The sequence below is a fragment of the Glossina fuscipes genome, unplaced genomic scaffold (genome assembly GCF_014805625.2).
Source record: "Glossina fuscipes isolate IAEA_lab_2018 unplaced genomic scaffold, Yale_Gfus_2 2, whole genome shotgun sequence".
Lineage (NCBI taxonomy): Eukaryota > Metazoa > Arthropoda > Insecta > Diptera > Glossinidae > Glossina > Glossina fuscipes.
In genome coordinates this window covers 11,318,174-11,331,604 of record NW_023998416.1, presented here as the reverse complement: position 1 = coordinate 11,331,604, position 13,431 = coordinate 11,318,174, and the positions used below count along the sequence as shown (strand labels likewise).

The window sequence follows — 13,431 nt, the reverse complement described above, 5'->3', positions numbered from 1 at the left end:
AAAAATTATATATTTTTTATAATATTAAGGCGATGTGTGAAAACGAAAGAAGAACTGTTAGCTTAGCTCTAAAACAATGTCTGATTTTTAGATTCTCACCTTATAACAACGAACTATAAAAAGAATTAAAGAAATAAAAAATATATATATTTGGTCAGGTCGATTAAAATATAAAGAAATTTCAATAATCCTAGTAATCTGCGATTTTCATGACTGTATCTGTTCTTTAGCTTTGGTTTGAACTTTTGAAAGCATTAGTTGACATCAAAAGCAATTCCCACAAGTAGAAGAAGGGCCCTAGCATAATTCTAGTAAATAGCTACCTTTCAAGCAGGCATAACATACGCTCTTGCTAACAGCTTGTGCTGTAGGAAGCATAGAACATATCAGGACAATAATCGGAGACATCTAAAATAAACAAATAAATTTCGGTCCAGAAAATGAATATTAATTTAAAATATGAATCATTTAAGAAAATTCTTATTCTTTACGAACTAAAACGAAACTACAAACTAATTTGGTTTTCTTAGTTTTTTAAGGGAATGAAAGGTGTCTTGAAAAAAACCCAGATACAAGATATATAGTATAGTCGATCAAAATATGAATTCCATAGGGAAAGTGTACGTGATCTTTAAAAGTTTATCTACAAAAGGGACCACGTCGTGGTTGAAACGTGGTCGCTATTCAAACATAAAACAAGTGAGTAAATTAGGTGTTAATCAGAAAAGACAAAAATAGGGAAATAGTAATAAAGGATAACACTTTGCAGTTCGTTGCGACTAACGCCTTTTGTATATCTGCCAAATCATCTTATCTTGTTCTTGGATTAAATTTCATCGGTTGGGATATTGCATTGAGGCTATTTTTTTTGTGACGTCTTAGTGTTCAACAATAGAATTAAGCGGGAAAAGTTCTTGCGTTTGCTTCTTTTTTTTACCACGGAACACAACCTGCTAAAGATTTCCAAAGGATAGACACTTCAAGCGTAGCTTACAGCTCAGAGGTAATACTTACGCTGAAGCAACTTTTGTTTATTGCTCGGCACAACTAGTTACGTCTGCTCCTGAAAGTTGGCAGGAGCTTTGATTTCATTTTTAAAACGAATAATTCAAAAGAATCAAAAATTTACTTTAAAGTGAAGTCGATCAAGTGGACACGACCTTATTTATATGTTTAGCATAAATCATGTACATCTAAGGTTCGTCTTACGTCGCGCAAACAGAGGCAGATATTGAAAGCACATACCAACGTAAAGGGAAGCAAAAAGCAAAAAGATCAACGGAATAGCGAAAGGATGACCAAAGCTGGGTTATTGGCACCTACAGGGAAAGCCTTCATCGCAGTCAGATGTGAACTGAAAGATTTTAACACATTTTCTGTGAAGGCGCTGTCATCTGCGCAATCAGGCATTACATGTTTGGCGAATAATAGGCAACGACAGACGCAGTATGGTGTTTCTAAAGGGAAGCAAAGGGAATTCCAAAGATTTTTCAGTTTGCTGCTGTACAGATTCTCGTTCTCGATATACTAATAAGAAAAATAATAATAATAATTTATTACCTCTGATCGCTTATGTTAATATCATTCCAGCTCTTAGCGTAAGCCAGTCTGTTAACAATCTTGGACACGTGCTCGTAGAGTGACACATTTTAACCAGAGCTTAGCGAAACGCAAAGCAAAGTTTTTAAAGCCTACAACAGTTATGATCATGCTATACAAACGTGTCTCTATCATCATCGTCGTCATTATAAAAGAACCAGTTTATATCGTTGCGTCACCACATCGAATGCCTCTTGTTTTAGTCCAAAGTTCATTACTTATCTATAGTGTTTATGTTTATAAACGAAATGTAATGCGAGTGTAATGCAAGATATTCAGGTATTTTCACCTAATTTTCATTGTTTTATTTTCCAAGTATCTTAACTGATTCACGTATGTGTGCATATGTGCTTTTGTAAAACATTTGTTCGATTTGTTGTTAAGTTAAAACATGGAAAAAAACAAGTTAAATTTCATGGTTAACCAGCAAATAATGCAAATTGATCGCTTAGAAATCTGCTACCAAAGGGAAAATATGCAAATTTTCAATTTGTTTATCGGACCGACGGATACACCGACAACGAATTGATTTAGTAATAAAAAATACTAATATAATAATAATAATAATAACAACAATAACAATATTATAAACAAGTTTCCCTACAAAGTTAAGTTTGCTTTTGTAATGTTTTGTTTTTCTTCTACTTTTTTTTTTTTTTTTTGTACGACAAATGTTTGTTTAAAAAAAAGTGCATATGCATATATATGCACATTCGCCTATGCATGTGTTTACGGAAAAACAGGTTTATATTAATAGTTTAGTCGTCAGCTGTTAGAGCATAATGAGAATGTATTTGAAGGAAACGGTTCAACGAAAATAAACAATCAACAGCATGTTTGCGTCGGAGTGTATCAATGTTTCTTGCCTTTCCATTCTTTTGCGATATCGTGGTTTCTCTCAAAACAGTTCAAAGTTCTTCATTGGGTCATTGTTCCCTTTCTTTGTTTTATAGGCTTATACGCATAAACAACAATTTTTCTCGATTACTCTTCAAACGAACGTTGTATGTAGGCTCCGCGGCTCTGCTGCAAATATTTGCAATAAATAACATATTTCTCACAATTTTTTTAGCCCAAAAAAGAGAGCAATTCTCAACGTAATATTTTTTGCTCTTTGCTTTATACTCAACAGAGAGAGAGAGGGATACATTAGATGATTTCCTAAATAGATGCATAATTAATTTGTTTTGCTAAGTGTAACGAAAAATTCATTACAACAATATAATATAAGATATTCAAGAAATTTACTGCATTGTCGAGTAATTCGAAAGACGGTCGTGACTTGTTATCTATCAACTTGGAAAAACAAGCTTAGTTGAAAATTTGTCTTCTCCCTGGGATTAAATTAAATACCAAGAAATTCTCAAATCAATTTTTGATATAAATTGTATTAGACTTTTTCCAATAACAAAGTACGTATGTTATGGATATGGGGTCCCTTTACCTTCTCAATTATCGAGTATGTCAAGCAGGTAAACTTTGTTCAAAAACGTGAACATCAAACAATATCTTGTAATCTGTATTCTTAATCATTATAAAGATAAAATTTGATTTAGATTCAGTTTACAATGCCAATAGGCTTAAATATGTTTGCTTCAATGAAGGCAGGTTAAGCTTGAAAATCGGTTAAGTCATATTTAATAAGATTACTTTCATTATTATTATTATTATCATAATTTTAGACTAATGAAATAAATTCTTTGACTAAAAAAAAAAAAGACATTGAGCACTAGCAGCACAGGCTATCGGCTCAAGATTATTTTTAATCCTTTTTAATCCTTCTTTGCTTACGTTATCTTATGTGTTATTGCTCTTCGATCACTGTTAATACAATGTCTGTAATGCGAAACAATACAAGACGATAATGTATGCCAAACATGTGATCAACGCTAACATATTCAAATAACACAAATCATATCGATAAAGAGAGGTGTTTATTTGAAAGCAGCAAGAACAGATAATTGGCTGATGTTGTGAGATTCGTTCTAAGCCAAATAAAGTATTGTTTTTATTTTGAAAAGTTGATATTGAGGTCTTATCAATCACTTAAAAGCTTAATAATATAAGAGAAAATCTTAAGAAAAGCTCTTCGGCTGCTAAGAGTTCACATATTACAGTGCACTTTTACCCGTTCTCTTAGGCTAAATTATTTTTATACCTATTACTGAAATGTGAGGGGTATATTCAGTTTGTAGACACGTTTGCAACACCCAGAAGAGACCGCACAAAGTATATTTTTGCTCAGCATCAAATTCTGAATCGATTTCAAGCATGTCAGCGCAAAAATTGATTCTATCGCCATCAAATTCTCTCTAACTCATTGAAAGCTCTTGTACGCAGCTTCGTATTGTAATTGAGACAAATCGGGCAAAGGATACAACTACAGTACCACTTAAACGAAAAACGGCCTTGTTTTACAAAAGAAAAAAAAATTTCCTTTTGGCTTATTGCTCACAAACTATAAAAATTTGAACGTGTATTCTATGGGCGATACTGTATAAAAATGGAAAAAGTTGATAACGCCTATCCAATATTATAGTCTATGAAAATTTGGATTTTGTCAACGCACACAAACAAATTTCAAAAAATCAAAAATTCTGTAAAAATTCGGAATGCACATATGCATATCCGCCTGTCCGTCCGTCCACTATGTATTATCTGTAATAAACATTCTTCCGTTCGCAAAGTTGAATAAATTTGCTAATGCAGCTATTGCAGATGTTTTATGCAGACTGCAGATCTGAGCCATCTTTAAACTTGAATGCAAACATGCTTCCGACGACACGCCTAGCAATCATCAGAGTGATATATAAAATATGTGCTTTTGAACAAATTGCTTTAATTTATATCATATTAAACTTACCTACACGGATCTTGTAACTCTTCCGTAACAAAGTTTAAATAAAACCATCCACCAAAAGCGAATAGACCCGAGTAGAATGCAAATCCATTATTAGACACCCTATAATTTCCCTCACGGAGGTTATCGAAACTGTTTGCTTCGCCAATAATCACTTGATAAATGCCCGCCATAATGATTAAAATTAAAACCAATATTTTACCGGCTGTAAATACATCTTGAACTTTTATCGACCATTTCACCGATAAACAGTTAGCAGCAGAATAGGACCTACGTTCATTACATGCAAACAAGCCGACAAGTCAACCTTACTTATTATTTAATTACATATATTCTTTCACTGCTTCAAACAAAGTTTATCATAATAGCTTTCCATACTATTTATTTATGTTTCTCTTCGTGCCCTTCGTCAGCTCTCGCAATAAACGAAATTAGTAAACTAATCAAACAATAATAAAATTTCTACCAAATGCTCTGTAATTATTATACAGTATATTAGTTGATTCTGTTAAATTACATATATTCGTTGAGCATAAGCAATCAAATGTTAGTTTAGTGAGCGAAGAAAAATTCAAACGGAAAAAAAAAAAAAAAACGGAAAATAATTTGCTTAAGCTGTAATGTAAATCCGAAGCAAGAGAGAGCGTAAAAAAGAAACAGGAAAAAAAAGAGAACCTGTTATGTCTAATAAATTCCACATTTCTTTACAAACATGTAAACAATATTAAGAAAACTAAAAATGCGTAAAATAAAATGGAAGAAAAACAAAATCAAAATAATAATATTTTGTAAACAGCTACCGAAAATAAACAAGAGGGTCATTGATAATCCATTTATGTATGTATGTATGTATGAACCAATTGTAAATAAAAACAAGAAAAAAAAACGAGCATTATGGAAAATTACTGATAATAAAAACATTAATTTTATTGTTTATCATAAGAAATACTTCTGCCTGTGGTTGCAGGCAGAGCTTTATTTATTGGCAGTTTAATCTACCCTGTACTGGCTGTATTATTAGCATTATTATTAGCATTAATGTAAAGTGTAAACTTGTTGTTATTATGTTATCTCTCTCTTACTTACTCTTTCGCCATATCTCTCAGACTCTTTTTTTTTTTTTTGTAATCAAATTTCGTATTCTCTTACGGCTATCGCTTTCTATCGCTGCAGAGCTTATTGTTAAAGAAAATTTCAAGCAGTTGACCGAGGCGAGAAAAGTATTTGTTTCGTAGCTCTTTGCATTCACAACAATTCAATTCTTCATAGAGAATGGATGTCCAGTTTATGGACTACATGTTATATTAAAAAAAAAGCAAAGGTTTTTGTATTCATATCGCAATTAAAAAAAGAAGAAAAGAAAAAAAAAAACAGAAGTTAATAAAACAGAAAACATCGAGTTTATCGTCGTTAGTGCATATTTGTGCGTGTATCAGAAGAACGAAAAGTAAATAAATAAAAAAAAAACAAAAGTGAAATGATTTAAAAAGACACACAAACATATAAAAACATAACATTTTAATATCTTCTTAGTACAAATCTTTACTTCGAGCAAATCACTAAAAATTTTAACGTTAATTAAACGCATTTCTTACAAAGCTTTTAAAACTAATCGTCCTTGAACTAATTTTAAATTAATATTAAACCAACGAACAACTACGAAAGAAACTAGAAAAATGGCTTTAAGATGTGCTGGTCTTTTCCTGGGCAAAGAACTTGCGTCCTCAGGCAAGCAAGTACGTGCATTAAGTACTACTACCGCTCTGGGTCAGGGTAATTTCTTGAAAAACTCTCCCAATGCGGCCTTGGATAAAACGATTCTAGATCGGTATCGGAAATTGGAAACACCTGTCGACCGATATCAGGCCACTTATTTATGGATTGATGGCACTGGCGAGAATGTTCGTCTAAAGGATCGCGTTTTAGACAAAATCCCATCAAGTGCTGCGGATTTACCTAAATGGCAGTACGATGGCAGTTCTACTTATCAGGCTTCGGGTGAAAATTCGGACACAACTCTAGTACCTCGTGCCATATACAAGGATCCTTTTAAACCTGGTAAAAATGATATTATCGTGATGTGCGATACTTATAAAGCCGACGGCACGGCGACCGAATCGAATAAGCGAGCTTCTCTCCAAGCTGCCATAGACAAAGTGACTGCTCATGAGCCTTGGTTTGGCATTGAACAGGAATACACTCTGTTGGATGTTGACGGCCATCCCTTCGGTTGGCCGGCCAATGGTTTTCCTGCTCCCCAGGGTCCCTACTATTGCGGCGTAGGTGCCGATCGTGTTTATGCTCGCGATTTGGTGGAAGCTCACGCCTTGGCTTGTTTATATGCGGGTGTTGACTTTGCCGGAACTAACGCCGAAGTAATGCCTGCTCAGTGGGAATACCAAGTAGGACCCAGCGTTGGCATGAAAGCTGCAGATGATCTCTGGATGTCACGTTACATTCTCCAACGCATTGCTGAAGAGTTTGGCGTTGTAGTCACCTTCGATCCTAAACCTATGGAAGGTCCTTGGAATGGCGCCGGCGCTCATACTAATTTCTCTACTAAGGCCATGCGATCAGACGGCGGCATGAAACCAATAGAAGAAGCTATAGAAAAATTAAGTAAACGTCATGATCGCCATATAAAAGCTTATGATCCCAAAGAAGGCAAAGACAACGAGCGACGCTTGGTCGGCCGTTTAGAGACCTCGAGCATTGACAAATTCTCTTGGGGCATAGCTAATCGTGGCGTTAGTGTACGCGTACCACGAGGCGTAGCCAATGCTGGCAAAGGCTACTTAGAAGATCGTCGTCCCAGTTCTAATTGCGATCCGTACGCTGTGTGCGATGCTCTTATTAGAACCTGCTTACTAGACGAATAAACTCAATTACTTTAAATGACGCGAACGACTTCTCGTAAAGAAGGAAACAGATATTTATTAAAAATTATTAAGAGAGGAGAAACCATTAAAAAACATCAACACCTATAAAATTAACGTTAGAATAGAACAAAAGAAAAGTAAAGTAAAGAAACAACAACAATTGTCATCCACACTTATATTAATTTTTTATTCTTTTGTTATTATTCTATGTTATCTTTTGTAAATAGCCCTTAACAACTACTAAACTTAACGACAGCACACTTTTCGCTTAATTTTTTCCAAAAAGAAAATGTTCAAAAAAAACTCGTTTAGTAATGTTTTGTGCGTGTGAAATATGTTTCGATAGCATTTAAGTTTAAAGTAAAAAATTTTTTTATTAATAATTCTGCCATAACTTTATTATGATTAATTAATACATATATATATATATATAGAAACAATTACAAGTGAAAAACATTTCTTATATAAATCAATTTTAAAGGAAATTTATTTGTTTTATAAACAAAGAGATTACTGTTAATTAATTACATTTTTTTTTATATATATATATATGTATTTGTAGAGAGTAAAAAGAAAAATATTTTAATTTTTTAAATTTAAACACAGAAAGGAAAATTACGACACTTCCCCATACACTTCCAAACGCAAACACAAACACACTTACACTTATATACCGAAAACATTTTTACATACAATTAAATATATTTTTCGACAGTATTTTCAGAAACAGGCATAAAAGGAAGGAAAAAAAAAACAAGAAAACAAAGAGTTTTTTTAAAAAACTGATCAAAAAATCATTTTACATGCATATATATATATATATATATATTGCTGTTTAATTGTTATTAATGTTATTTTAAAAATGAAGAGAAAATATTGAAAAACAAAATGACAAATGTGTTTAAAAATACCTACACATACATACATATACAAACATTACTTACAATTAATATAATAAAATGTATTTGTAAAAGTTTAAATAAAACAAAATTCAACAAATTTATAAATAAATAAAAAATATATTATAAAGATACAAAATATTAAACGAAAATACACGTGTTTTCATTTAATTCACATCACAATTTTTCTTATATAGTTTGCTGACAGTATATGTATGTAAATAAGAACACTAGGAAGCCTTAGATTGTTTCGAAAGTTTTTATATTCGAAGAAGATAACAATATGTAAATAGACCTCTCGGAAGACTCTAAAATTTGTTTCAATTCGTTTAGTTTGCTACAGCAGTGTCAAGTGAAACAAGTTAAAGAAATTAAGCCTTGGGAATATTATTACATACAAGCTGGTGAAAGAGATAGGTGGTAGGCTCGAAAGAAGCATCCTAAGAACATTATGATCGGCTTTTAGTGATATTGAAAAGACATGTTCGCAAAGCTGTTGAAGAAAACTTATTTATAATGGCTCTTAGCTAAATATAACGACGGAGTTGTCCCAGCACTTTCTCACTTTGGGAATGCTTAAGTCCGTATATTAAAGTTCGTCAAAGCGGTTCTTTAAATGTTTACTTAAGAGATCTAGATAGAGTGTTATCCAGGCCTACGGAGTTCATGTTATAATTTTCTGAAAAAAAGCTCGCCGTTCAAAGATATTTTACCGAAATGCCATTAATAAACGGGTCGCGATTAGTCATTAATTTAAACTTATAGTTCAAATAGCACTCAACATAGTAACTTTAAAAAATAAAACGCTATGAACTTATTATACAAACCAATATTTCAACAGACCTCATTTTCGTTCGCTTTTCTAATTTTGATCGCGTTATTTAGATTTTAAGATTTCCTTATGAATTAGTTATTTTTGATTATTTTACTCATAAATTAATTAATTTAATTTAATTTTACAACCGGAAAATATAACGTTTGCAAATACGCCTCATATATTCATATAATTTGATTCAATGTCCAAATTCTGTGTCAATTCTTTCTACTCATCTTATCTGACTGCGACAGTTACCGTCACGTCAACACGAATGCATTGAAAACTGAGGCAACTTTAAAGGTCTGCGGTATGAATACGTTAGCTTTACGTTAGCGTTACTTTTAAAAACAACCAAAAAAAAAAAAAGAAATTAAGAAAACATTAGGAGTTGGAATAAGTGAAATCCAAGTAAAACGACTAAGAATGCTATAGTCGGGTAAGGCCGCCTATTAGATATCTTACACTGCTTGCACTACTACACTACTTGATGCATCATTTTTATGTAAATGCATAATTTTCATGAAAGTACTCATAGTGGATAATGAAGTCATCTACTTTTTAAAGATTTTATTACTTTTCAGTTGCTTTTGCCATAACAAACCACAATTTAGACTTTGCCGCCATAGAATAGTTTGCTTCCATGATAGCCCTTATACATGATGTGATCTAAGAAGTAGATCTATCTGATTCAAATTCCCTATGGTTGATTTTGTAAAGATAAATATTTATCATAAGGTATTAAAAATTAGACCTTTTCGACATATAAAGCTTAATGATGTTTTATTAGAATCCATATATGGATGGAATCGGTATCTAAAATATGCACCTATGTGACCCAAATTCTGGAAGATAATTTTTGATGTCGAATTATTATCAAGAAGTATTCGACGTTATGCCTTTTTACTATTAAAGAATTCAGTTTTCCTAGGAGTGGTTATATGACAGAGTGTTCAAAAAATTGCGCCATCCGATCCAAAGCTTTCATACCAATTCAGGATGCCGAAATACTATTACTAACCGATTTTTGTTGCGAAATTCTAAATATTACAATATTTGTTCTTATAACAACCTAACAAGCTAAGGGCTATATGGGCAGTGCTCGAAAAACTGGTCTTTGGAAAAATATTTATAAAAATACTCACTAAGAGGTCAAGAGCAGATCTGTCAAGATAATTCAGAGCAATTATATATTTGTTCATTTTAAAATTCAGTTCAGACAGTTTCACCTTTCTACCATACTCTTATGTAATACTTCATAAATTTTCCATTTTAGATTGCTGGACATAGCTTGTCTTTATGTATTATATTTGTTGCATAATGAATAATAATTTTTATTATTTTATTTTTTTAAAGGAAAGAAAAAAAATCGTACGAAACTAATCTTATTTCTCTAGACATTTTTTTTTTTTTGTATGTATAAGAGCGAGCGACACCCACCTATCACTATATATGTAGTTAATGAATGGAAAATTACCGTCTCTTAATTAAAGGCGGACTAACAAAATAATGGCCAAAAAGACGAAAAAGCATAAAATTAATTTTTTTTAGTTTTTTTAATTTTCTAATATACTAAGCAATGGTCTTGACGCTGTACTTTTTATGAAATGTTCGGTGATCTAAAAAATATCATATCTTCCATAAAAGTCAAAATATTTCATTCAATCCATTCATTGCATTCATACTCTAATACATTGAAATTCGAATGTATCTAACGCTAGAACTATTTTTAGAATCAAAATTTTTTTAATAATGTGGTCGGAGATATTTAGCCTAATTTTTAATTTCTCCTATTAAGTAAACAAATTTTGTAAGAAACAAATTATAGACATATGTCCCTAAAAAAAAAGAGAACCCACTAAATTTTGTAAGCGATGAAGTTCACCGTTCATTTTGTAAAGCATTAAAAAAAAATCTCAAATGTTACTGAAGTAATTTTTTGGAGATCACTCAACACAGATATTTGGAGCGCGCATGATAAAAATCTGCCACACATGAGAATTTTTTGTAGGTAAAAAAAGAGTCGGAAGTTAAACATAGATAGAGAGAAGATCAAAACTGATGGACATGATGGATGCTCGGATTCTGTAAAAAACTGTGCAATGCTTTGATGAGAGATTAATTTTTCTTTACCAAGCTAGGACTGTTGCCCCGATTTTTGCATTTAATAAATCTAAAAAAATTATTATCACGATTTCTATTATATTCCAAAGAATTTTGATAAAAATTTTCGCATTTTTTAGGAATTTGGATTGTTATTACTTTGGAGCAAACAAGACAGGTTCATATTAAATTTTTTTATCCTAAATTCCAATAATAATGATAATCAAGCCATACTTCCAAGTCGAAGCGCGATGTCAATTGGATGAGTTTGAAGGCAATACAAGTGCCATCGTTTGTATTGATTTTCGATTCAAGTCTAATAGCTTTCTCTTATCTAATGAATTAGCTGAGGCCTCAGGTATGGATCGAACTGAAGTAACTTTAGCCACTGTCTAGTAATATAATTTGAGGACTTTGAAGAACAAATCACTAATTTTTGCACTAATTGCATCTCCCAAATAGGTTTCCAAACTCAACTTAGACAAATACAAGACCACGCTGTCCTTCACCATCATTTTACTGAAGCGATAAATACTGAAGCGGGCAAAGAAGCTCCCTTAGAATAATGTATAGAAGAAATTAAGAATCTAAAGCAAATATTTTGCATCTGAACCCCTAAGACCATTCACGGTACATTGACAAAATCTAAGGTCGCCTTGAAAAATAGAGCAGCTCTTGATTCGTTCCCTTGCTAAGTGTTCGACTGTTGCGAGTTCATGCAATTGCTGAAAATCTGTTAAGCTACTAAACGACGGCATCAGTGGTGATACGATTGTATCTCATCTAATGACAGTTGATATGAATACGTTGATTCGGATCAAATCAGGTCGGCTTAGCTAGATCAACTAATATTGCTTTAAACAATAGCTGACATCTCGTAAAAAATTGAATGCTTGGCAAAGTGAGAATCTAAAGCAAATGTATTGCGTCTGAACACCTAAGACCATTCACGTTACATTAACCAAATCTAAAGTCGCTCTTAAAACTAGAGCAGCTCTCGATTCGCTCCCTTTCAAACTGTTAAGCTACTGAAGCTTCCTGTTCCCCTTAATATTGCGCATAAAACAATCCATTCCATATAAGTCATATTTCTGTTAAAAAAAACTATAATATATTAGAATTTTTTTTTTTGTTACAAAACAGTAGGCCAATATTATGCGGACGTATTCATCTTGTTTAGTTCAATTGTGAAAACTTTTGCTTGCGTTTGGCGAGATTATCTCGTACCCTTTGTCGCCTTAAGGCGCCTTTGGTTAGCATTTTTTTTCCCTTGTCCAGTTCGGGTTCAGATTTATCAGTTTTTTCCGGCTTCACTTCTTTGCCTTTCAAGGTTTCCAAGCGCTTAGCTTCACTTAAAGCGCTAAATATCTAAATTGAAAAACATTTCACTTTATGATTTTCGAATATTTTCGTTATAGTTACCTCCTCGTGATTTGGTTTGTCCGTCACAAGTTCGTTTGAAACTCCAAAAATCGCTCGCACAAAATTCATTAAACTGCGTTCATTGTTTTGTTTACCAATAGCTTGCATTGTTGCCCTTCGGAATTCTTCTTTTTCGGAGTCGTGATGCCTTCCGTCCATTTTATTATTTATACTAGAAAATTTTTTTAATAATTTTTCTTTAAACGAAGCAGTTTATAAAATCAATAGAACCCTTTTCACTATTTTAAATAACAAATCAAATAAATGACAGCAATGGCAAAGACACACATTCAGTTTATTCATAAGTACATTAAAGTATTTTACGTGAATGTTATGAAAGATACCGCTACGCACAATGATAAGTACTCGTATGCTTGCGGAATATAGCTATAGATGGACTATACATAAAAATTACACTTCTATGTATGTATACGTTTAGACTCTACGTCTAGATTTTTAAAACGTTAATTATGTTCATTGTCTGCGAGTAAGTTTTCTTAGTCTACTCTTGTGAGGTTATCTTGTTGTTCTAATTTCTTTTTATACCCACAACTGAAGGACGGAGATTACTGAAATCTTGATCACAGTGAAATTCTAAATTGCTTAAGCCGTGTCCCTCCGTCTGGGTGGGGTTTGTTGTTGGCACTCTCCCGGTCGCAGCAATGAAGATATCGCCTTCAAATTTAGTAAAAACAATAGGAGTTTTTTGATGCGTTTTAGTATTGAAAATGGGTCAAATTGATTAGAGCAGAAACTAGCCGTGGGGCATAAACTGAACGCAACTCCTTCTTAAATGTCAGAAGATTGAAATTTTCCATATTTACATTGCGAGACACTCTACTCTTTACTCGGCCA

At 32.6% G+C, this 13,431-nt stretch overlaps 2 protein-coding genes across 2 annotated transcripts; one reads left to right on the top strand and one right to left on the bottom strand.

Annotated features, from left to right (window-relative positions):
• Positions 1–5,695: 5,695 nt before the first annotated feature.
• Positions 5,696–7,594, top strand: LOC119634209 (glutamine synthetase 1, mitochondrial). The gene has a single exon (XM_038028244.1). It carries the CDS (start codon positions 6,136–6,138, stop codon positions 7,336–7,338), a length of 1,203 nt encoding a protein of 400 aa, XP_037884172.1. The 5' UTR covers positions 5,696–6,135; the 3' UTR covers positions 7,339–7,594.
• Positions 7,595–12,330: 4,736 nt separating this feature from the next.
• On the bottom strand, positions 12,331–12,960 carry LOC119632916. Its single transcript, XM_038026069.1, has 2 exons — positions 12,577–12,960; positions 12,331–12,522 (listed from the first exon to the last, which is right to left on the bottom strand). The coding sequence occupies exons 1-2, from the start codon at positions 12,733–12,735 to the stop codon at positions 12,331–12,333; spliced, it is 351 nt and encodes a 116-aa protein (XP_037881997.1). The 5' UTR covers positions 12,736–12,960.
• Between the last annotated feature and the right edge of the window lie 471 nt (positions 12,961–13,431).

What these genes read in the sequence shown, in the direction of transcription:
- LOC119634209 (XM_038028244.1), top strand. Translation starts at nt 6,136, where the DNA reads ATGGCTTTAAGATGTGCTGGTCTTTTCCTGGGCAAAGAACTTGCGTCC.
- LOC119632916 (XM_038026069.1), bottom strand. Translation starts at nt 12,735, where the DNA reads ATGGACGGAAGGCATCACGACTCCGAAAAAGAAGAATTCCGAAGGGCA. An exon ending in ACAAACCAAATCACGAGGAG is followed by an intron (nt 12,523 to 12,576) that starts GTAACTATAACG and finishes TTTTCAATTTAG; the next exon opens with ATATTTAGCGCTTTAAGTGA.